Source organism: Schistosoma mansoni, chromosome 1 (assembly GCF_000237925.1).
Source record: "Schistosoma mansoni strain Puerto Rico chromosome 1, complete genome".
Classification (NCBI taxonomy): domain Eukaryota; kingdom Metazoa; phylum Platyhelminthes; class Trematoda; order Strigeidida; family Schistosomatidae; genus Schistosoma; species Schistosoma mansoni.
In genome coordinates this window covers 15,662,954-15,689,294 of record NC_031495.1, presented here as the reverse complement: position 1 = coordinate 15,689,294, position 26,341 = coordinate 15,662,954, and the positions used below count along the sequence as shown (strand labels likewise).

Here is a 26,341-nt window from a genome sequence, read left to right as displayed (position 1 = left end):
TACAATCATAACGCGTATTGATCGTTAAATTCAGTAAAATGTGAACAATACATATATGTATTTAATATAATGATAAATGTTCGCAGCTTCGGTAGGACTTATAAAATTAAAGGAAGAAGGTGCATAACTTGGAAAAAATACTTCCCGTTCGTCGTACTATACGATACAAAATTATCAATAAATTAATTCTTTTGTGCTTAATTTTAAACTTTCCAGAAAAATACATTAGAAAACAGTATAATATATACAGAAATAATTTCTTATTTATTTGTTTAAACACATAAATATTGGTACAAAGGGGCACTAGATACATATGCACCACACAAATCTTATTTGATTTGTGTGAGGGCTGTGATACTGCCCCGGTGCCCAAACTGCAGCAGGTGGTTCTCTTAGAGGGCCACACCCGGAGCCTTTGAGCTAAAGGTCTGATCCACAAGGCAGTGGAGCATCGTAAGGAGATGCAGTCTCATGGTAGCCGGTGACCAACGATTGATTCATACACTATTTGTTCCCTCAGGATACTGGAGCCCATGTGCACCATTGGTTTGGAATCGGGGTTTTCCAACTCCCCTAGGTGGATCCTCCACATCCACCAGCCCGGTTAAAGCGCCGGACATTCGCTTTCGTCCTCTCAATTTCGTAAACAACAGTAGTGCCACGAGAAGGCAGTGAGTAGGACTTCCCTGACAGAGGCTATATATTCGCGTGGCCATGTGAGAGCATTTGGAGAGGGAGAACGGACTCTCCCCACTCTCGGCCGTACCAGGGCATTTGGGGGGCGAAATAATTTCTTACTTAGTTACGTATAGTTTTACTAATTTAAATAACCATTTTACCAAAGAAATAAGTATAAACTGAAACAAAAAGAATTCATTATATGAGAAAAAAATTATATTTGAAATAGTCTCAGCGATTGAAATTTAAATAATTCATTTCCAAAAAGAAATACAATTCCAATCGGTTAACTTTTTTTAGGTCAACTATAGAAGAGAACAGAATATTTTAATTCTAACTAGATATGCAAAATTCACTATCCAATAAGTTAGTATGATTTTTGATAATGATGGGAAAGATTTTTAGCTCAGAAAGAGAATTTTAGAAGTGATATGTTCTTTAGACAGACAATTAAGGTTTTGCGGTGATGCTATTCAACTCATAGAAACACACAAGACATACCTGACTATCTTTAGCAATATATCAAGATGAAATAATTTAGTAAAAGTAGAGAGTGATGACGAAACATGCAGAATTTAACTGATTTACATAATGATATATTGTAAAATAACTAAGACAGATATAGTGATGTGCAAATGTTCCATCTTCAGGCAGGTAGGTAGGCATCGTATAAACGAAGTATAAAAATATTGGCAGAACTTTACATGGGAAATATGTTATCTTCATGTATACCTTTCGCTTAATTTCACAAAATAAAAAGGTAAATAACAGAGATATTAATTTGACACCATACTTTGACAAAGTGGTTTCTGATAGAAATCATGTGAATAATCAGAAAAACCTACTCACTTGTGAAAATGTTAATATAGGCAAAGGAAACGCACGAATTGCCTTTTGTTAGATTGATGACCTTAAATTTGTAGTGATTCATTTATAAACTAAATAAGGAATTCTTTTTGTAAGGGTTTTTATATGCCTGTTGTTAATTTTTATGCCTGTAATTGATCAGTTTATTTTGGCATGTGTGTACCCTAAGAGAATTATCTCAATATTTCCATTTAGTCACAACTGTTTTTTTTTTTATTAAAGTTGAATATCGGCTATCAATTATATTTAAATGAAAATCTTTAGAAACAAAATTCATACCCGTCACAGAAGCTGATAGCTATCTCGATTCAGTACCTCAGTAGATAAAACATTGACGTTTGAAACAAAAGTTATTGCATTCGAGTCTCAAAGTGAACAACAACACGGAAATACAAGTAATTCCGAATGACGAGTAACAAATGAGATGAAATGAGCGTCCTGGGTTTCTATACATATTATAAACCGTTTTAAATACATATTTTAAGGATTACTGTAGAAACGAGTTCATTTTCAAAACAATCATGATCATTTTAACAGATGAAGTAATATCAGAAGGGGGTTTTGTGGAGATTTTAGTAATTTTATATAGTTGAGATCATGAGCCAATTGAAGCTAGATCACTATCGAAAACGTGGAAACACTGAACGGCCGTTAGACATCATCACCGTTGGATGCCAGCTCAGTGATCAATCGATCAAGTGCTTTGGCGCGAGACTGGTAGGTCCTGTGCTGAAGAGTCCTACAATAGGACGAAAAAGCCGTCCAGTACTTCCAGGTTTTCGATGGTGGTCTAGCTTCAATTGACTCATGATCTCAACTATATAAGATGAAGTATTGGCAAAAATGTGAATTGTAAACTAATTCATTTCCATTATTTAACAACATATTTTAGCAGTTTTAATTGTTGAAATAATTATCTTATTATATATATTGAACATTGAATTTTCAAACAAGTGTTTAACTAAGAATAGATTAAATGATATTAATATTTAAAATATGAATATAGAAAGTGATAGTTGATTTTGAAAAAATATCTACATTTATTGGATCGTGAAAATCTTCCATGTTAGCTTGACAACCGCACTTTATTTCATTAATGCTTTGGCGAAATTTGTACCATCAATTAATTATTTCATTGATGTATACTTTGAGATTAAATCAACTTTAATGCTCATTATCCTTGTATTATTATGCATACTCCAATACTAAGATATCCCATGTGCAAGAAAACTGTTTTAAACAACACTAATTTGAAGTCAAATAATCTATAACACCATCTGTGAGAAAAATAGGCGTAGAAACCGATGGAGAATATTCCAAAATACAGAAATTGCTGTGTCTTTTCAAAAAAAAACAGGCATGGTTACTTGTTATAACTGCGGACAAACCAAGTTAATTGCTATGTGTTACAATGGAACAAGACTGATGTGGCTTAATGCAATGAAGGAGGTAAAGCTTAAGACTTTAATATTCCCCAGCCATAAAATCCACAGACTAATTAACGATTAGATATAAAACAGGTGAAAAGTGGTTAACAGTGGGATGCAGGATGTACGTTTCGTCCCATTGGGGAATCGTCAGCTGGATGTTCCTGCATTCAGCCAATTCACCGTCACAATGGCTATATCGAGGCATTCCCCACAGAACCCATATATGCCAATCATGAATGATCAAATTTCTATCAGAAATATCAACAATGGGATAATTCAAAGATCATTACCTGATAGTATTATATCATCGAAATATTAACAATCCTGCTTACATAGAACGTAAAATATGCTTTGAGCCATATTATAAATGATTCACACTCCTATGAATAATACTGACTGAAAAATTAGCTATACTCATCCAAGTAGGTCTCTGTACTGAAACACCAACTTTAAAGTTACGAAACTGATAATTGAACTTGAGAAATTCACAAACGAATCCTAGAAGTACTGTTTACACAGATATTTTATTACCCTTTTAATGAAATATTGGTACGTTAATCTATGATTGCTGAGAAGTAAAGGTATCAAATTCAATTAAAGAGTTGTCCGAAATAGTTTTAGTCTTTACAGTTCATTAATTGCTGATTAATAACCTATCGCAATCAATTTTAAATACATATCAGTTCTACAGGAAGTCCGTCGCGGCCCAAAATAGCTCAGTGGTAATATCTATGACTGTGAAGCTGAGTGACACAGAATAGAATCTACCAGGGAGTATCAACTTCCTCAAGATTACAGGTACACCCTATTGACGAGTGCTAAATAACATGAAACTTAAGTCCAGGGTTTCATATAGGCTATTTCCAATCAACAATTTTAGTGTATTTGACCAATATTTAACACTTAAAAAAAACTAGACAAACTTTTTTCCGTGTCGCCTAGACAATATTACAGGAAATTAAGCACTAAAAAAAGCTTATCATTTCAAAAAAATATTAGACAAAAATAATGTTTACTACTTTACTGACATAAAAGATTTTTCTGAATAAAGTAATTGTAAAATAAGACAACTCCACTTTGACAACACACCCAAGTCTGTATGTGTGTGTCATTTCCGTTTGATGAGATATACATTATATGAAATTAAAAAAAGAGACAAAGACAAACACGTGTGACACAATGTTCCTCTTTATTTGTAAAGAATAGCAACGTGAAAGTTCGACCCAGTGTATAATCACACATATATATGCAGTATGTGTTGGTAATAGTAGTAGTAAAGAAAGAATGAACTTTACAATCTATAGACATTAATGTCTACAAAACAAAAGGAAAGCAAAAGTAGAACTAAAAAATGAATTGAAAATTAAGATAGCAGAGGGACAGGGAAGGATAACGAAGGGCAATGGAAAGAAAAGATAGTAGGTAATTAGTTTATCACACAACAGGAAAATCTGAAGAATAAATAAATATTCCAAAGTTTACCGACTTCATTTATTGCTCCAAATTACATATATAAATACATTACAGAAAAAATTACACACAGAAACAATAATTTTAAACCCTTCTATGTCTAATATAAAACAAGAATAACAATAATAATCCTGTTAAAAATGGTATTGCATAAAAATCCCAATCCATAGTTGATATTAAATGTCCAGAAGGATGAGATGATGTTGTTGGTGTTGTTGTCGAATCTGTTACGCTATCTACCTCATGTTCATCTGCATATGATCTACTACTAAACATACTTCCAATATATTGAAACTAAAAGAGAAGGAGCAAAACAACAATAGATTGTACGACAAAAATCCCCAATGATTTGTTTTTCTTTTAACAATTAAGATAGACAGAGTCAATAGGTAATACAGTTGAGAGTTTATGAATAGGTATTTCTCTTTAATATAAATTCATTATTCGATTCTCAATAATTGTTGTATGATAGAAGATTCTAACATGAGTGGATTGATTGGAGTACATGTTTAAATTAGACGTAAAGATAATTATAATACGTTAAGTTAAACTATATGATGTAATCAATTAATTATTAGCCTGTTATTAATAAGATGATAACAGTCACATTTGTTGCTTCCGAACTTATTTGTTGCACAGAAATATCTTAGCAAAAATATTTGCAATTTGATTTCTGGTGACCTTTCCAATAACTTTATCACTTAAATATTATGCTACTTGAATAGAAACGGGGAAAATACGTTTAATAATGCTAAATTTCGGCCTAACTATCATTATTAATCTCAAATATAATTATACAATGTGTATGAAGGATTTTTAGGAAGGATTTGAATGTGACCAACTTAGTCTCGAGCGCTGTTACGGGTATGAGGGCTAATATCACTTCCCGGCTGCCCATACCATGGAAGGGTATTTCTTGAGGGACCTGAAAAGGAAGATGGATTAATGTTGGTCTTAACGACCTAGGAGTGTGACCGCAGAGCCCAGGGGGACAACTGCTTGAGGCCGGTCACGCACAGCCTTTTTGTGGGGGATTTTTGACGTGTTAGCTCCGTTCTTCAAAGGGCCTTACCGCCCGAGACGGAAATCCGTGAGGTAAGGTGAGGCCCAACATTTTTAGGGTCGACTTTACTAACCCCTTCCTTCCTTGTGAGAAGGCAGCATCGCTACAGATGCTGGTTGTCCGAGGAAAACACCTCACCGCTGTCACTCCTCTCTACAGCCAGCAGTACAACTTCGCCCTCAGACCTTGAGTTGCTGCTTTTAGTCTTACCGCTCTCCAATCAACCTGCCTGGCATGGTAGAACCTACAGGAACATACGTTTCAGCCGATATAGCTCGGTCGGGTCATCACGATAGGTAAGCCCGACCACCACATCAAGGTAGCAGCTACGGTCGGGAGTGTGTATGAAAATATTTGCAAAACAATTGAAACAAATTGGTCTAAGAATATGAAATTGTAACAAATTTATTTTGCTTCTTCTACTTAGCAAGATATTTTTTTAAAAAGTACTTTTTGGTTAGAACTTCGCAATTAAAACAACTTGTTTTCTCTAAGATACGTACAACATTTGGTTTCACGGGTGACGAACACGAATACCACCTACATACTCAATAGATGTTGAACAATTTTAGTGAATAATTACCGATGTTTGTAAATACTTAATTGGCGAAGGCATAACAGTAAAAGCGACCTAAAATTATCGTTTAAAACATGCATAAATTATTTGAGAGTGGAAACAATATACATTTCGAAAATTTAAAGTAATATAAGTAACTTACGAAACTTGATTCATTGAAAAAATCCATAACAAAATAAAATGAAAGACGTATAAGAGCTAGGTATACAGCTACTCGTGCGTCGATCGATGCTTCAGCAGCCATGTCATAAAACCTTTTGGCTAAGTAAAGATCCTAAAATAGATTAAAAAATGAACACTATTAAGGTTACCAGTTAGTATTAGTAACAATAGGTTAGAAATCCGGCGGCAAAATTCGGTAATGCTTAAGTTTTAATGGAGAATTATAATATGTAGAGTCAGCATACTCGTAAGTCAAGTGCATGTTAGCTTTTGACATTTGGTTGTGGTCACATTCTATTTTAAACGACTTGTATTTGTAAAACATGAATCTTTGTGTTGCAAATCGACGGTTTCCATGACATCCCAAGAATTCGAGGTCTCAGAGATATATTCCTTGTTAAGTTGTTAGTATCCATCCCTGGTAAGCCCCATAGATAAGATAGACTTTTAATAATTTGCAACTGACATAATTCTGTGATGAATATTAGCATCAAATTGATAACAGAAAAATGTGTTAAGTAAATCGACAGACTAAACGCGTGAGCACAAGTAACTTGCAGAAGCAGTAGACTTCAATAAAAATCAAAGTAATAAAACTTATCTTCAGCAGTATTTAGGTTGTAATCTGTTGAAATTTAGGGAGAGTCGATATTCAATTTTTATTAGGTTTGATTTAATTTGTCAAACATAATGATACAGTTTTTTGGCGAATCAATAAATATTTCTTCTTTAAAGATAACCACACATTTGTTTACTATAATCTAATCTACTATAATTGCGTGAAGGTTAATGATGGTAATAACTGACTGACCAGGCCTTGATAAAGGTTATCAATTGTAACATCTAAAAGATGAATTATCAATAATGAAACTTGATAATTATTTACAGGTTCCTTTGAAGGTTACATACAGACCAATATCTCGAATAAAATTAGGCGTTTAAAATTCCCATTGAGCTGAAAGATGAGTGTCTAAACCGTCCAGCTATAATCCCGTGAGAAACTTAACAGTCCTAAAACTTGGAAAGAATTTATCTGTGCACTTTCAATGTTAAATGCGCTTATTTAAATTAGTATTTAATAAACATTTAGTCATATTAACTGCATGAACACACCTTGTAATATAATACCATATCTAGTTAAAAGAGGACTGAATTGAATCAATCGGATCCACCTCCTTGCAACAATATTAGCAAGAATAAACTAGAACCCAGATCAAAACCACAAACAAATAAGCATAACTTACTCGCTTCAATCCTAATCCTTGTTCATGCATATAACCTAAATTAAACATAGCTTGTGCATTATGATGTAGATCTGAAGCGATTCGATAATGTTGAATAGCTTTTTGATAACTAACATCAGTACCAAGTCCATAATAATAGTAATCACCTAACTTCACACGAGAACTTGTGGAACCTATTAAAAAAAGTAATAGTCAAATAAAAGAGGTAATATTTCTTAATAATTGTTGGAATAATACGAAGTAAATAAATTTGACCCTAATTTACTGAGTAACATTTAAAAAGATAATGTGAAAAATACATGATTTAAAAAATAAATTTCAGACCACAATATTTTAGAAATGTTTCACTCAAGAGTTTCCCTAAACCTGATAGGATAATGGCGTTTGAAAACGGACTTCGATTTGAAAATAATTCAAAAAGATTGACACTGAAGAAGGCTTTTGTTTTAATAAGTTGAGACAGAGTAGAAGACTGTAAAAGTTGAACACAGTGACTTGCAATTTCACAATGTGTTTTGTAACTAGAGTTCGAGGTAAATTAAAAATTAGTAGTCAAAGACATTTATATCAAAGTTGACTTTGATAAATATTATGAACATCGATAAATTCCTTTCTGTGATTTATGTGCATTTAAGTAACTTTTTTTTCCTTTAATCGGTTTTATCAGTCAGTTAGTCAGCTACAACGTAGGACCAAGCACATATATGCATCGGTCTAAGTTGCCATACCTCATTAGCACAACAAGATAAAAACCGAATTTATAGAAGAAGTTAATTGAATGATGGTAATTTATAAAAGAAAGATTGTATATAAGAATATAGTACAGGTAGAAAGACAGATATGAATCAATTTTAATCTTAAGGTTTAAGGGAAGATAAAGAGCGTATACACCTACACCATTGTGATTGATTCTAAGCCATGTCACACAGAGTGTCCAACCATTGGTTACGATAGTCACGCATATGTGTGCCTGGTCCTACGTTGTAGCTGACTGACTGATAGTCACGGGGACCCCAACCAAGTAGTCTGCATCTACCGACATGGTTCAGACTAGAAGTTAGTGACTTCAAGCACTGATGCTAAGTTGTGGTTTGGCAGCCCCTAACGTTCTTCCAACCATCGCCAATACTAGTCAGCATAGCGCATCGTGATAATCGGTGTTCAGACATACATAACACGTGGCCCAACCATCTCAGTCGATGAAGATTTACAACCTCATCAACTGATTTACCATCATTCCCTAATACCCTGCGTCTAACCTCACTATTACTTACCAGGTGATCCCAGCAGATGCGAGCAATATTTCTAAGACATCTGTGGTCAAATACTAGTAACTTACGAGTATCTTCTACTCTTAATGGCCACGTCTCGCAGCGGTAAAGTAGAACAGAACGAGCTGCTGTGCAGTATACTCGTCGCTTAATTGATAGACGGATGTCTCGTTTTCGCCATAGATGACGTAAGTTGGCAAAAGCCAAACGAGCCTTTTGAATCCGTGCTGAGATTTCGTCAGACACCAACCCATTAGGGCTGGTCAGACTTCCAAGATAAGTGAAGTTGGCGACGCGTTCGACTACTTCACTCCCTATCCTTAGTTCATGTGTTGACGCAGACCAGTCCTGGAGTAACAGTTTACATTTAGAGGGGGAGAAATATCCTGGTATTGTTACTCGGTGTTATCAATAAACCATGTTATCTGTGTATTCTATGTCGATAAGTTGACCTCCTGGAAGGAGATCAATTCCTGAAAATTCAGTCGACGAGATCGTTATTTGCAGCAGTAGGTCTATGATGAAATTGAACAAGAATAGAGATAGTGGATAGCCTTGTCGGACACCACTTCAGGTTGTAAAGTCAGATGACAGTTCGCCATAAGCTCTCACTTGACTGGTGGTGTTCGAGTAAAGAGCCTTCACAAGGTTTATGTACTTCTGAGGTACACCTTTCAATGACAGACACTGCCACAGAACCTCTCGGTCTACAGAGTCAAATGCTGCTTTTAGGTCAAGAAAAGCTATCATTGTCGGACACCGATAAACATTTCTGTGCTCTAAAACCTGACGAATAGTGAATATGTGGTCGATGCAGCCACGACCAGGTCAGAAGCCAGTCTGATTTTCTCGTGTTTTTAGTTCACATTTATATTACATTTATATTACTGAATAACATGATAACATAACACCATCGTTAGTTTGTTCACAGCTTAACGAATACAGTAATACTATGCGGATTATATTTCTGTATACATTAATAAAACCACATACATCATCAGTTGCTTTGATGACCTTTTACTGAGAGTTTCAAAGTAGTATCTTTGTAATTCTAAAATGAATTCCTATACAATAGATTTATTTATAATCTGAAAATTTCTGACAAACTTCCAGAAAATTTTAAACCTCACATTATATTTAATCAGTTGATCATTGGAAATTGGCTTTTATTATGAACTGACCACTTTTTTCAACTATGCTTTTATACATACATTTTACAATCAACCCAAAAATTACCACACGTTATACCACAACCATACTAATTTTGGAGCGCCAGATCTGGTTGCAATAACTCTTAATATCACTTTACAAAGGGGAACAGACACCTTTAATCTACGGGGTTTCGATAAAGTAAATATTTCCTGAGCAGTTAGTGATGTTCTATATGAGTATTTAAAACGTAGTCATAGGCACTGAAGAATAAAATCCTATGAGTAAACTATTGTAGGGGTATCAATTAAATCTTTATCTAGAATTATTCTGCCCGAATACCCATTCGTTAGAAAAAATATGAGTATAAAAGTGAGAGTTATACCGATTTGAAAAAAGAGACCATAATCGATAGAACTAGAATTATTGAAGTATGATAAATTGAAGATGAAGTGTGCAGATATCTACAGAATGTGCCCATGTACTTACAATATTATCTTATTTATTTTAATACACAAGCCAATTTTTAAATTGTTACTTAATTTAGAAGCTAACTCCTTTCCACACTAGAAAAACATTTGGAGAACCAGTGGGGAATTTCGGGCAAATCGGACAGCTGGCTCGTCTTAGAAGTGTGCACCAGGGATCACATATGAGATCGGCGTCGATATTTCCAGATTTGTGACAAGAATGATATCGTTAAACTGTTGAGGCTAAACTATAATTCGGTAGCAGTACTACTCATACAAACAATAGTATCCCAGCACTACGACTGGAAGTCAAAATAAAAAAGATAATTTATTTCTTGCCTAAATCTTTTTTCTAAATAATATATGTCATAAGATGATTGGTGATTTTCGACAGTTTATCTTAAATCACTGCAGACTAACATTTTCGAGTGATTTGGAATAGAGGACATATACCATACAGCCTTGATGCAGTAGTAATTAGTCCATTTCAAATTGATGAAGTGAATACACACATATACACACTATTGACGATAATCAATACCGCTAAATTACAATTACTCAATCCATAAAATATTGAGAAAAGTAAGGAATCTACCTTGTGTTGCCGATCGTTGCCATTGTGTAAACGCACGTTTGTGAATTTCATCCTTTGGAATTCCCGTAGCTTTTTCTACTAATGCAAAAAAATTGTACACAGAAAGATACGTATTATTTCAATTCAATATTTAATATAAGATATTGACAATAGGCAGAAGTATTTTCTTCAATCATATCTTGAGTGGTGGCTAGTAATAGAATTTACAAAACTTGTTACGCCCTACACGAGGTTCTTCAGCTGGATGTCAAGAAAGCATATCAGTGTCTACGTTCGCACAGGAACTCGGACTAATTACCCGTAGCTTTAAACACATCTATTCACAGACGCCGCGCAGCACCAGTGAATGACCAGATTTTTTTCTGAATGTTAACAACAGGAGAATACAAATCTTCATGAGCAATAACAAATTCAGACACATTCTAGGTGCAAGGACTAGTGATATTACTTGGTCGCCTAAACCAAAGTAGACCAAATGGAGTTCAAACCTGTGGATTAGTGGTTGAAAGAAAACATATTAACCGTTGAGCCTACCAAAACATTTTAAATAGCTTTGGGCCAATGAAATCACAGGTTGTTAATATAAAAATTAAAATGAAAAGTTGAATCATCAGTCATAAAATACATACACAGAAAATACTTGCCTTCTTCTAGGATAAAAGCTACATTACTTTGAGCCACTTCGTAACCGAGTTCTGCTAATAGTTGGTATGTAACAAATGCTTCATGATAACGACGATTACGAAAAGCAGAATAAGCAGACATGAACATTTTCGACCAACGACCACGTTCAGCTACATTTTTAAAAAGCTAAATATATGTGTTTAATGGGCAAAAAACAGGACCAATATTTGTCAGAAATCGATCACTGAAAATTATTTCATAAGTTTATAATTTAATAAAACTCCTTCACAATGTGAACACGGATAAAAAAATTAAGTATATATATATATATATATATGAGTGGAACTTGTCGCTACACATCAACTTCCTTGACTAGGAGAAAGCGTTTGATAGCGTGAATAGGAGAACCTTATGGAATCATCTTAGACACTATGATGTACCTGAGAAAATCGTCAGCATCTGGAATTCATAAGACGGACTACACTACAAAGTCATGCATGGAGAACAGCTGACATATGTATTCTAAGTCAGAATCGGAGTCAGACGAGACTGCTTAATCTCTCTCGTGCGCGCCTTTCTCTTTCTTCTGGTGGTTGGCGGGATCGCGAAGACGTCCACATATGAGAAGAACAAAATACAATGGACAGTTTGCACGCAACTATAAGATTTGGACTTCACAGATGACCTGGCTTTTCTACCCCATATACACGAACAAATGCAGGTTAGGACAACCAGTGTAGCAGAAGCCTCTGCATCAGTAGGCCTCAACATACACAAGGGTAAAAGCAAGACCCTCAAATTCAACATAAAGAACATCAACCCAATCACACTTGATTAAGAAACTCTAGAACACGTGGAAGCTTTCACGTATCTGAGTAGCGTCGTCGATGAACAAGGAGGGTCTGATGCAGATGTAAAGGTAAGGATTGGCAAAACAAGGGCAGCATTCCTACAGTTGAAGAACATATGGAATTCAAAACAACTCTCAACTGATATCAGAGCCAGAATTTCCAATACGAACGTCAAGACAGTTAGTTCCATTGTAAGGAGCTGAAATTTGGAGAACTACCACAACCATCATCAAAAAGGTACAAGTATTGTTTACGTAAGATACTGAATGTTCGTTGGCCAGATACCATCAGTAACAGCCTGCTATGGAAGAGAGCAAACAAACTTTCAGTTAAAGAGGAAATTAGGAAGATTTTGGAGGTGGCTAGGACATACATTGTGTAAGTTACCAAACTGCACCACGAAGCACGCAATAACTTGGAATCCCGAAAGGAAACGGGAAGACTAAAGAACATATTGCACCAAAAATTGGAAACAGGCATCCATAGGATGAATAGTAGCAACTGAAAAGAATTTCTCAGGACAGAGTTGGATGGAGAATGCTAGTGGGCGGTCTATGCTCCTCCACGAGGTGTAAGTTATGTTATATATATATATATATATATATATATATATATATATATATATATAGCACTAAAGATATACACCTGGTATTGCAATTTCAAAGTTAACTCACTGCAAAAGTTCGAGAAAATTTGTGATAAAACACTATTTTATTACGATAAATGCATATATTCAAAATAGCATATTTTCTATAAAGGATTTACTTAACTACTAACCAGTAGTAAGATGTAATATACTTAGGATTACTGAAATTAAACTATTTATAGGGTTGAAAGAATGGAATTATTCTTATTTATAAGGATAATTCGAAAATGAGATATTAGAATTTCAACATTTGTGTTTTTTCATACGTAAGAACTAGAATTGTAACAAATTTTATAGTCATCATTATTAAACAAAGTTTCTGATGTAGAGACTAAAAATGAAAAGTATTGTTAATTGACATCTATAAACTCTGAATAGGAGAAGTCAACTGAGTAAGAATTTACTACTGTAATTACCAGAACATTCGTGAACTCTTTAGGTTCTGAGTGCATATAGTTTAAATGGTTAAAACTATAGAAAGCATTAAAACTAGCGATAATAAACGATCAACTGTAAGATTATTGATTAATTCAATGTGCAAATTGTTCACTATAACATTTGATTGAATTTTGATAAATTAAATTCTTAACTATTTCAGTATGTTGTTCGTTATTGTATTCTGATAAGTTTTACTATGTTTTCACTCAGTTTTGATATTTGTTTAGCAGAAAAATTGTCCTGATTTATGATTATTTGAATATAATTAATAGACAATAAAAAAACTGCATATAGAGACATTTTTCCACAGAATAAATTCTTCCCGATAGCAGACGACCTGTCTGTAGCCACCTTAATAGTTGGGGGTAGGGTCAAAAGTATTGGGGACGTAGAGTTGAAGAGTAATCGCGGTTACCTTCTGGTTCATTATTAAGCTGATATTACGGACTGAGCAGCAAAGAAAAGGTTATAACAGTATCAACAAGGTTCATCTACAGGGTTTTGTTCAGATGAAATCTAGTTCAAAACACAACAGTTTCTCTTCTGATTAGGTTATAGCAATGGTACAGGCTAGTTAAGAACTAATGTCAGTTGATTCAGATTGAAAATTAGTTTCAACAGTAGACGAAGCTGATAGAACCTGTGACTTAACCTCTATATCCTACAACATTGGACCGACCTGCTGCACGCTCTGCACTACGTCATCAACAGAACAAACCGTTTTAAATACATCGTGGGGGGTCTTTGATCCAATTTTGGAATTCCTTTTGGCTCTTGCTTCAAATGTTTCAATTTGAATTTGCTAATCACCAAAATGAATGGAAAGTACAACTACTGCTACGTAAATTTAGTGTCACAGGTTACGAAAAGTACTTAAACTTTGTACCCCCGGATCAGCTATGCGACTTCAATTTTGAAGACTTAATAGACATTGTCTTAGATTTTCATAAACCAGTCTTTACTTTTTAATACGCGATATCAAGGTATGAAGCTAACAAAACCGGAAACTGATGACTTTGTCACCTATACAAAAGTTATTAATGAGGAATGTGAACGTTTTAAGCCATAATCGCTTACAGACGACCAATACACTTTATGTCAACCCAAAATGAAGACTTAGTTCGTATTGAACACTACCTACGCAGGCAGCCTAATTTAATGATTTTTACCATTTTATCTAGTTTAGAAAAGCTGCTACAAATGTACAACAGACTAAATTTGTCAAGAATATTACAGTAAGTGAAAAAGAACAAAACTGAAATAAAAACAACTGAACCTATAGTGGTATGCTAACTTATTGACACACTCAAGAAATAATATTGAACCAAGGATTATATGTGCAAGAATAAAATGTTGTTTGCTTACTTCGGCTGCAGTGCTACAGGATCGTAATACTCCTGTACCTTTGGCATGCATCTCGGCTAGATGATAGAAAGCTATTACATTGCCCTGTTGTGACGCCATAGTGAAATATTTCAAAGCCGATTTGTAGTCAGTTTTTATGCCATGAGTACCTATGTCAACATGAAGAAAATGGTTTAATTTTATTTACTTAATGGTGAAATCTTTTATAGAAAGTTAACTTTTCACAGAGTAACATTTAGACACAAAAATGGTTTTAGATAGACGCTATTCTGAACATCAGCTGATTTTCATTTTGATAAGCCTTGCTGATTGAACGCTATACTCGGATCCCAAGCTAGTATTGTAACCCCCAAGCTAGAACTACACAGCGACTTGAACACGAGAGAAAATTCACAAAATATGCGGGAAGCACTTTACCCTAAAGGTTTATTTATGTACAGAAAATTTAGGGTTTTTATAATATTTTAGAAGTCCTTGGGTTTTCCTGAAAATTCTGGAGTACTACTACACATAGTAACAGTGTAGTAATCAGCCAATCAGAACCTCTACATGTGACTTTTCATTTTCGCGATATTTCTAGCAAAGCTTCTAATCAAACGCTAATTGGATAGGATGCTTCTTAATGTTTCCTGAGCTTGTCATGTCTGTTGCGAGAAATTTTCAGGATCATTCTAACACATTTATCGATCACTTCAGTGATGAGATTCTGATATATTACTATGAATATTTTAACTTATATCAAAACGTAAACGTGTCACAGAGATTTTCAGAAATTAACAACCTCCCTCACTAAGTTAGCACTCAACCATTGTGCTAAACACAACAAGAGAACAAATGATCACTGGGATTTGTAATGCATCAAGTTAAATCAATTAAAAGACAATGCAATAGAGAACAAATAACGTGTGAAAATGACGAAAACTCCTCTTGAAAAATTCGTTGTTCTACTTATATATCATCCAATCAGGTATATAAGCTATGGTAATAGTAGCAGCCAGTTGTTTTAAACAGCTTTTACTGAAGTTTTTGGGTGCTGATGCTTACCACTTTATAAAAGAAAAATGGTTTCAGTTTACTGTATTACATTGAATATCATAAATTGACTCTACAGCCTATGACACATACCAAGCAAATGTTTGAATCCCACTTACAACCCAGTTTATCAAAGAATGAAGCTCGAACAGTCGAAAGACAAATTCTCGAAGATAACCTACAACGATTTCCGTCAAATTTCTCTAGGACACTAGAATTGCTGTATGCCAAAATTGACATATTATTTATCTAAATTATTTTTAAAAGCCTCACTTTAATATCGTACTTAACTTATACACAGGTTTGATCGGAATTAAGAGATGGACGGATGTATTATGTCCCTGTAAGTAGTTTTCAGAGTTAAGCGATAACTGAAAAAATAATTAACAATATCCACGTATACCCATCTCACAGGTGGTAAACAAACCTAAATACTTATATATTTCGTGACTAGCTCATCTGAAGCAATTGAAAACACTATTCTGATAAAAATCCGAAAATATAACTAATCTCTGAAAAAAATAACATAAAAATCTCCGGCACAACGAGTATTTATGATAGTTGGTAACCTTACCATTACCTAAGAACAGACGACCAAGATGTAATTGGGCTTCAGGCCAACCTTGATCGGCAGCTTTCAGAAATAACTCCATTGCGATGACTGGTTTAACCGGCAAACCGGCTCGACCATATAAATAGGCTAACGCTAAGCCTGTTTGCCCTATTGGATTATTCTCCTCAGCCGATTTATGTAAATATTTCAAGGCTTTCGTTGAATCGGCAGGTACAGCCGTGCTACCAACCATGTACATCTTTCAGAAAAAGTAAAAACACGTAGGTAAAAGTAGTTCTGAAAATATCTTCTAAAACCAACAAATATATTGTTGAAGACAAACATAAATGGACTTGGAAGGTATTTAAAGAACTACGCTAATAGTGAGTAAAGTTACCCAAAGGCTGGTGAAACCTCTAGTGCATAAGTATTAAGTTAAGTAAACTTCTCACAATGTCTTAACATTCATCGGTCTATTTCGGAAGATTAAGAGTACAACAACATCCATTTAATCAATCCTAAGGTCAAATCAGTGTAAACAACCATTCAATAAGAACAGTTATTTTGAAATATCAGTAGAACTTCGTACGCACGTGCATCAGTTTGAGTTGCCATACCACATTAGCACAGAGATGCAGTTGTCCATTCAAATCCCATAGTGGTAGGAGTAGTAAGAGTATAAGCAGCAATCCGAAAGATTAGGGTTTGAAGATGTTATTGAAGGAGTATAATCCAGTGAAATAAATTTGAAAAGAGAAAAAAGATAGAGACATGAAGAATTCGGAAGATTAGAGTTTAGAAGAACACAAAGAGTGGATGCACTTTCGCCTTTGCAAACGATTTTGAGCCATGTCATTCAAGGTCTCCAACCATCGGTTGTTATCATCTCGCGGATCCCAACCAGGTAGTCTACACCTACCAACATGGCTCATTCCACTTGTCAGTGACTTCATGGATTTGTGCCACGTTCTGGTCTGGCCGCCCCTAGCTTTCTTCCAACCTACTCCTACATTACGAAACCTCGCACGTCGGTGCAGTCAGTGGTTGGGCATACGTAACATGTGTCCCATTTTGAAATATAGGCTTTGGCAACATGCACTTTTGTGTACGTCAGTTTTGTAAAGAGTATTCATTACCGATACTAAGAGTATGCAGTAAAAGTGAGGAGGTGGTCAGTTTACCATATGGTTCCATAGGATGAAGAATAGTATTGATTCATCATGATTATACATCAAATCATTACCATATATGGCTCAGAATAAAAAAGTATTTTTATTAAGTGTATTTTGCAAACATTAAGGTTTACTTTAGCGACAACTAGTATCTATTTTAGCTGCTTTTATGCAAATCATTCTTTCTCATAATATTCATTTGTTGTGTGATTTCATATTGTACAGTACATATTTTGTAATTAAATCGTGTCACCACTTTGTTTACTCCAAATGATAAAAACGTTAATAAAAATAATCTTATCTAAATCAACAAAGAGATTTAACACCGTCAAAAACCATTGACAGCTAAAAATATTAAAATATACTTAAATTAAATTCATTCAGTATTGTTTGTTTGAATCTTCCCATCGATGTTTTACGACTGCAACTGGTCAGTCTCTAATTGGCATATGTGCATACTGTACGTATTGCCTCTATATAGCCTTAATTCACAAGCATGGTAAGCAGAGATGGATAGTGGCTAGGTGCAGGTACATCCAGCTGAAGAGTCCCAAATAGGACGAAACGCGCGTCCTGGATTTCACTGCTAGCCACTATCCATCTCTGCTTACCATACTTAAATTAAGTTTCAAAATTTCTCAATTTTTTAATGAGATTTTAGTGGATTTTTACATTATCACTAACTTACTAGTGTTGAGGTAGCTGCTTACAAGTGAATAGATTTACGAAAACCTACATCATTTACTATCAAATGCAGTGATCCAATATAGTTTCTTTTTTTTAAATGTGTTAAATGGTGACCTCTCGAAATATCAAATTTGTTGGAAAAGTGTATCAGGAGTAATAATGGTGAAAGTAACATAAAACCTGACACATATGTCTGTTAATTCAAGTTGATACATCACATTAATACAGTCAAATGATGTTATCATGACAAATGTCAAAGTATTTGAAGTAGGACAGTATTGGTGATAGTAGAAAAAATCACTCATAGACATCACTCGACAAAAATGAACTAGTGGAACAAAAATGTACGAGATGAGTTTAAGATTCAATATCTAAAAAAGACAAGGAGTTAGTGCATCTCTGCCACTGTAACTGATTCTGTGTCATATCATTCAGTGTTTCCAACCATTGGTTATGAAAATCAGTTAAATAGTTTGAACCTACCTACAAGGCTCGAATGTTAACAAGTTAGAAAAACAATGTTAAGATAGTTTAAAAAACTAATTGCAGCAATTTTACATACCTCGCCTAAATAAGCCATGGCTATGGCGCTTCCAGATTCAGCAGCCAGATTAAAGTAATAAAAAGCCTTTTCATGATTCATTTCAACACCATGTCTACCATAATAATATAATTGACCCAATCCAACCATAGCACTAACATTCTTTTTGTAAGCCATAAACTGATAATATTGGAACAGATCCTCACTGATTGTAAGATCACCACCGTCTAGATTGCCCATTGCATCTATTTCATCTAAAAGACGAGCACGTCTGACCATAGGTCCAAGAAGAGTTGGACCACCAGATTCAGAGCGCTCGGAAACTTCTTTATAGACGACTTGAGCCACACGATGATAATGTGTTAGTGCTGCTTCACAATCTTCTTCAACACCAACACCGGTCCAGTAACGATAGCCCTAAACCAAAGTGTGAAATGAAAAATAGTAAAATTTTCCGTATTTTGGAAATATTCAGGCAAATAACGATGATGCCGATTGTGTACAAGGATATTAGCTTGGACCTACTTGCAAAATCCTAGAATTAACTTGACAAACAAACACAAGCACAAATTACTGAGAACAGCAAGTTAGTGGTTTATTACAACCATAACTTTGGGTATTCTGAAGCTTTAGAGACTTCAATAATTCTTTATTTGTTTTACAGTACAATTTTAAAGACTAGCAGAGAGCTTATAGTTACAGGCATCATAAAAACATTTAAATAGTAGTTACCAAATATCAAAAGCTTAACTAATATCGTTGTAGTGGTTTCCCGAGTATGGATGTTAAAAACCTAGAGGTTAAGTTTTTTATAAATGGATATATTAAAGTTATTTGCATCAATATATTGAAACTCCCATCATTTTTATGGATGTAAATATGTGAGACTAAATAGTTACCAGTAACTGAAGTTAATTTAAGTATATTACTTACCAAAGCCATGTCAGCAAAATTATCTCCTCCAAGACTCGAAAATGTTAAATATATCAATGCGTGTGGAATGCTTGCATTTACATGTAATCCAGACGCATACAAAAATCCAAGGCCAAACTGACCCCGAGGGTTGCCTTCATTGGAGAGCTCTTCGAACGCAGAATATGCGCTTTGAAAGGGATCTGCAGTGTAACCTCCAAGTAATGTGAGCATAGCCACCTGTTCCCTTGCTTTTGTATGCCCCTGTCTGGAAGCTTCGCTCAAGAGTTCCAGTGCACTGTTAGACAGAGAATACAATATGAAATATATATAACGCACGTTTCGTAAAGATAATATTGTGTCAAATACATTTAGGATGTCAATTTGAATTTAGAGTACAGTTATGAACGGATAATGAAACGATAAACGAGTAATGCAGTACACATACGTCTTATCAGCAGATGTCTTGTGACTTTCCGTCTCCAAAATACTCATAGCTTCGTCATACAAATGTTGAGCAACACTTGGTTCCGAATCTTCATGCTTATCAGGTGGTGAATGAATGCTTTTTACTGTTTTTTCATCTAAAAGAGTTGCAATTTGTATTGCGGCTTACCATTAATCGATGGGATGCTTTGGGAGGCCGGGACATTGTCCGCAGTTGAATCATGTTCAGATTTATCTGTCAACTCTTGGTCTTTCAAACACTAAAATGATGTGAAAACACTTACTTTCATCCTTCGTATTTGAATCAAGTGGATCATCTTGCGATTCTGATTCAACGTTTACATCTTCCTTATCCTTTGGAATTTGAGGAAACACTTTGAATACTATTGAGATAATTTGAATTTGTTACTTAGATCTGGATTAAGGAGATCACGAAGGAATTTTTCGACAGTTTCTGGATCATCAAATTGCTCTATATAGCTTTTGATTTTCTTTTTGTCTTGAGTTATTGATATATGGGCATCACCTAAAGTAAGTTGGAAATAAATCTTATTATATTTCTTAAAACGGAATGCTAGATTCCTGGAACGTTGTTTGAAATAATATAACATCGAGAATGCATATGCACGACAAGGTGAACACTGTAAAGAGTGTTATAAGTCGTTAATTCAAAGCATGTAAAGGGACAGCAGATTAAGTAAAATGAGTAAGAACTAATCAAATGTCTACACAAATAATTTGTAAATCAGTGGAAAATGTCTTATATTGTTGCAACTGGGTTGGAAAGCAACAAGATTAAGCAATGGATAACATGATTTCATACTACTTTCTTTTTTATCTGCACTGCCATTTCGAGTTTTTTTTTACATATTACACTACCATGTACATAACATCTGGCCTCTTAATTTAGATGGAAAATATGGCGGTCGCTTTTGGAAATGTGAGTGACAACTACTCTGTCGACCTCATACCAGAATTATGAAAAACCACGGGTTCTTAGTCACAAAACACATATATGTAGATTAGGACTCCATAGAATTTGATAACTATTGACCTAGCTTGTGTGTTTGATAAGTAGCATTTCATAAAATAACTGCAAAAAGGAATCAATTAAAGCTAAAATGGAGCATATAATTTATAAGACCTGACGACTAGTCAGGAGTCCTCAAAGCGGATGTGATCCTTCTAAATAAATTGAGTCGATGAATATATTATATGAACTATAAACATATCTGTGAACTTCAGTTATTACAGGGATACTGTGCAACACAAATCAGGTTGAAGTGCTTGAAGCTCAAAGGTATTGATTGGATACATGCACTTCAAGCATTATACTTTGTGCAACTGACTCTTACTTAGAAGTCAGAATAAGCAAAACTATTAAGTAATGTTATTAAGTAGTATATAAACGACTAGTACTTGAAGCGATCAAGGAAAATGTTTGTTTGTAGTATATAAAAATAGCAGTTAAAGATGAATGTGTCTAATAAATCCATATGAACAGAAAACTTCAAGTGCATTACATACATACACTTACCACTTTTCCTCTTCGGCTTCAAGTCTTCCGATAAAACAACAGTGAAGGATACCAAAAGAATGACCACAATTTTGATGAATAAGCGTGGCGAACCATAAGGATGATCTGAAAAACCAAGGGAAAACATATCGCGTAATAACCAGAAAACGCGCCAGAGATTGAAACGCGTGGGTTTTCTATTCGCTGAATAGCTTGAGGTCATCCAATAAACTGAGATCCAACCACAGGTCGCACGGTGTTTATTTAAGTCCCCCTACTGTCCTGGTAACGTTCATATCTACGTCTAAACTCCGTTTTTAATGATGCAAAATGTTCAAAGCCCTAAAGATTTTTTTAAAGAAAACGAATATTCTCAAGCAGTAGTCCAATAACTTTTTGATGAACATGTATGAACATACTTATTTATTTATTTAAACACATATATATTGGTACAAAAGGGCACCAGATACATATGCGCCACACAAAATAATGAAAGTAGGAAGAGAAGGGATGAAAAAATAAGGCGGACTGAAATGTACAACCAGAAGACTCTTTCAGTTAAGAAAGTTAGAACCACTCTTTATGTAGAAAGTAAAAGAAGGTTGCAGCAGGATCGCCACTGGCTTCTATTCTGAGCCATATCTGATAACGTCTCTAGCCACTGTGTTGCACCATCTCTCGGACCCCAGCCAGAGAGTCGTAAAGGACCAACAGAAGCTAGCCATTTGCAGCTTTCTTTCATGCCACGACACCATGTCATACACTGACCTCCTCTCCGCTTTTTCCAACCAGTCCCAGCGTTGGCAAATAATGCACGACGTGGAAGTCTGTGGGACGACATTCGTAAAACATGTCCAAGCCACCGAAGTCGGTGTTTCGAGATGGTGACACCAATTGAATTATCGTCTCTGCGCCCGAACACACGATGCCGAACCTCTGCATTACTAACATGGTGTTGCCACTGTATGTCAGCAATCCTTCGGAGACAACGATGATCAAACACAGAGAGACGTCTAACATCCTCAACTCGGAGAGGCCAGGTTTCACAAGCATAGAGCAAATCTGCTCTCACTGACGCGTTGTAGATCCGACCTTTCACAACCAGACTAACATCACGAAGGCGCCAAAGATGGCCCAGATTGGCATAAGCCGCTCTGGCTTTCATTATACGTGCATCAATCTCATCACTCACGCCACCACCAGCACTTATGTAGCTACCTAGATACACGAACTTCTCAACTACTTCAATCTGCTCACCATCTAGGGTGAGTACAGGATGAGAATCCGGCTAGTCTTGTAGGAGTACCTTGCACTTGGAGGGTGCAAAACATATGCCGTACCTGCGGACACTGATTGCCAACTGATTAAGTGCGGATTGCATGCCTTGGGCATTATCGCACAGTAAGACAATATCATCCGCATACTCGAGGTCGAGAAGTCGTTCTCCAGGCAACATATCCACACCGCCATTACTTACACCCATCAGAGCTGTTTCCAGGATGTCATCGATGGCAAAGTTGAAGAGGAATGGTGAGATCGGGCAACCCTGCCTAACCCCACTGCTTGAATGGAACAAGGGAGAAAGGTGGTTGTATGCCCTCACTCTGCCTGAGGTGTTCGTGTACAGGGCCTTTAAGATGTTAATGAACTTCTCAGGCACACCCTTCTTCAATAGACAATCCCAGAGAACAGTCCTGTCCAACGAATCGAAGGCAGCCCTGATATCAAGAAACACTACGATTGTTGGCCTGCGATAAGTATGACGGTGTTCTAACATTTGGCGGAGGGTGAAGATGTGATCAATGCATCCTCGACCAGAACGAAAACCAGCCTGCTCCTCGCGAGTCAATCGTTCTCGGGTTTTAAACAACCTACGAAGAATGACAGAAGCCAATAGTTTGGACGCAATCGAAAGTAGACTTATCCCCCGATAGTTGTTACAGGAACAACGTGAACCCTTTTTAAAGATAGGGACGACTATTGACTCATTCCATGATGTTGGAACACTTTCTTGCTCCCAAATGCTTACAAACAACACTTTCAGTTCCTTAGCCAGAAAGTCACCACCATCTTTAAAAAGAGCCGGAGGTAAGTCATCTGGGCCTGGTGATTTGTAACGTTTCAAGAGTTGGAGTTCTTTGCGGACTTCCTCCTCGTTTGGTGGATCAGTCGTCACCGGCCATGGGGGGCAGGACAAACTGGTTGATGTTGCCGGAGCAGCAGGCCAATTGAACTGCCCTTCGAAAAATTCAGCCCATCGTCCAAGACGTCGAGAGATGTTAGTGATTGGCATCCCGTCATCCTCGTAGATTGTTTCACTCACACCAGACTTCTTGCTTCCAGTGGCTCGGATGAGTTGGAAGAGCTTCCGGCAGTTACCAGATGCAGCTGCTGCCTCCATCTCATTAGCATGCTCCGACCACCAGGCTTCTCGGTCCTTACGCAAGCTTTGCTCGATTTCACTACGTAACAGCCTTCGTTTGTGGTCAAACTCACGGTCACCCGGAGTAGACCGACGGTCTTCCATCAGTTGTAAGGAGCCAGAAGAAACCCAGTGCTTATAAGCGGGACGTTTCGCGAAGCCGCAAGCGGCTTTACTCGCCTTTTCATGGAGTCGTGAAGATGCAACCAATGCTCATCTATACTTTTCGGTGGGATGGTAGCTAGCCTAGAGGCTAGCTCCGCTCGATACTTACTTGCAACAGAAGTTGCAGCCAGTTTACTAACATCGATCCGTTGGTGGTGGTCAATCCTTCGGCCACTGAAAAGTAAGGAGAGATTGGCGCAGACCAGGGCATGATCAGACTCCAGATAGGTACTCCAAAAGGGGCGGCAGTCTTGTACACAACCACGCCAGCGGTAGCTGATCGCGATGTGATCAATCTGAGTCCAGGCTTGAGATGCAGAGGGAGGACACCAGGTGGCACACCGGCGATGACTGTGCCGGAAGTTAGTGCTAGCCAGAAACAGGTTGTGGTCTGTGCACAGTTGCAGCAAACGGTCCCCGTTATCTGTCCTGCGACCAACAAGTCCCCATCGGCCACCTAAACGACTCTCTTCTGTGCCTAGACGCCCGACCTGAGCATTCAAGTCTCCGGCTAATACTACAATATCTGTCGAACGCGCTTTCTGGAGAAGAACTGTTAACTGGTGGTAAAACTCATCCTTGATTGCATCCGGGCTGCAATCTGTCGGGGCATAGGCGGAGATGACAAAAAGACACCGTTTCTCACGCCGATTTCTTCTCACTTTGATGGAACTTTCTAATCTAACAGCACATAATCGACTGTTAATGGGGATCCAATCGATTAGTGCTGCCTCAGCCCTAGCGCTTAGTGCGACACCAACGCCAGCAAGACTAGACGAAGATGACACAGAGTCCCCGGATAAGCGCACGTGAAACAAGCTTTTCGAAGCGACAGATGGAGAGCGAATTTGTAGTACTTCACTAGAGTCTTGAATACGGGTCTCGGATAGACAGCAAACACAAACATTAAGACTTTCTAAAGACATAGCCAGCCTTATCTGTTGTCCGATCTGCATTAGTGTGCGAACGTTGAAGGAAGCCAGCCTGGACGGCGTACGTGGTTTCAGAAAGACTGCTTCAGTATTCATAATCGGTGGAAGCATTCACTTTCAACCAGACAGTGATTGGAGATCGTTTAGATAGGACAGAGTTTCCACCATGGGCGAGCTACTGCATAAGTTGGAAAGGAAGGATACACAATTTGGGAATAAAGGGAGTGAAAAAGCGACGTAGTAAATAATAGTAATAATAATAATAATAACAGTGGTAATAATAATAATAATAATGTAAATTGTCTTTCTTCTATTAGGAACGAGAGCAGTGTAGTTAGTGTAGTGCGTCATTTCATGTCATTTGTGTGTGGGCTGTGATACTGCCCGGGTGCCCAAACCGAAGCTGGTGGTTCTCTTAGGGGGCCACACCCCGAGCCTTTGACCTGAAGGTCTGATCCACAAGGCAGTGGAGCATCGTAAAGAGATGCAGTCCCATGGTAGCCGGTGACCAACAGTTGGTTCATATGCCATTTGTTCCATCAGGATACTGGAGCCCATGTGCATCATTGGTTTGGAATCGGGGTTTTCCAACTCCCCTAGGTGGACTCGCCTTGTTCACCAACCCGGTTAAAGTGCCGGACATTCGCTTTTCGTCCTCTCAATTTCGTAAACAACAGTAGTGCCACGAGAAGGCAGTGAGTAGGACTTCCCTGACAGAGGCTATATATTCGCTGGCCATGTGAGAGCATTTCGAGAGGGAGAGCGAACTCTCCCCACTCTCGGCCGTACCAGGGCATTTGGGGGCGATTCCACTTGATGTGCTCAACTTTCTAAAGCTTTAAAATTGATTAGGATGAGACAAGTGTCCACTTGTAGTGGAGAATAAATTCACGAATAAATAGTTCCGTAAGTCTTCGAAATTGAGAGTGACTACATTGGTCTTACTGAACACGCTTCTAACTGAATGCGCCCGGTCAAGCAACTGCACCAAATCGCTTTCTGGTACGCGATGTTGTGCGAATAGTTAGACTAGGTCTTATAATTCTCGGCCGACCGACCATC

At 36.7% G+C, this 26,341-nt stretch overlaps 1 protein-coding gene across 1 annotated transcript; it reads right to left on the bottom strand.

The window, feature by feature from the left end:
* Positions 1–4,151: 4,151 nt before the first annotated feature.
* Positions 4,152–21,946, bottom strand: Smp_133270 (sel-1-like protein, sel-1l). Its single transcript, XM_018793421.1, has 14 exons — positions 21,782–21,946; positions 20,654–20,770; positions 20,529–20,618; positions 20,414–20,494; positions 20,246–20,381; positions 19,819–20,095; positions 18,907–19,302; positions 16,513–16,744; positions 14,901–15,049; positions 11,648–11,786; positions 10,977–11,051; positions 7,492–7,664; positions 6,228–6,359; positions 4,152–4,739 (listed from the first exon to the last, which is right to left on the bottom strand). The coding sequence occupies exons 1-14, from the start codon at positions 21,906–21,908 to the stop codon at positions 4,530–4,532; spliced, it is 2,334 nt and encodes a 777-aa protein (XP_018647935.1). The 5' UTR covers positions 21,909–21,946; the 3' UTR covers positions 4,152–4,529.
* Between the last annotated feature and the right edge of the window lie 4,395 nt (positions 21,947–26,341).

Coding starts and splice junctions, on each gene's coding strand:
- Smp_133270 (XM_018793421.1), bottom strand. CDS start 21,908: ATGTTTTCCCTTGGTTTTTCAGATCATCCTTATGGTTCGCCACGCTTA. Junction 20,619..20,653: donor TCTCCTTAATCCAGATCTAA/GTAACAAATTCA, acceptor TAGTATTCAAAG/TGTTTCCTCAAATTCCAAAG. Junction 7,665..10,976: donor GCAACGATCGGCAACACAAG/GTAGATTCCTTA, acceptor TTTTTTTAATAG/GTTCCACAAGTTCTCGTGTG.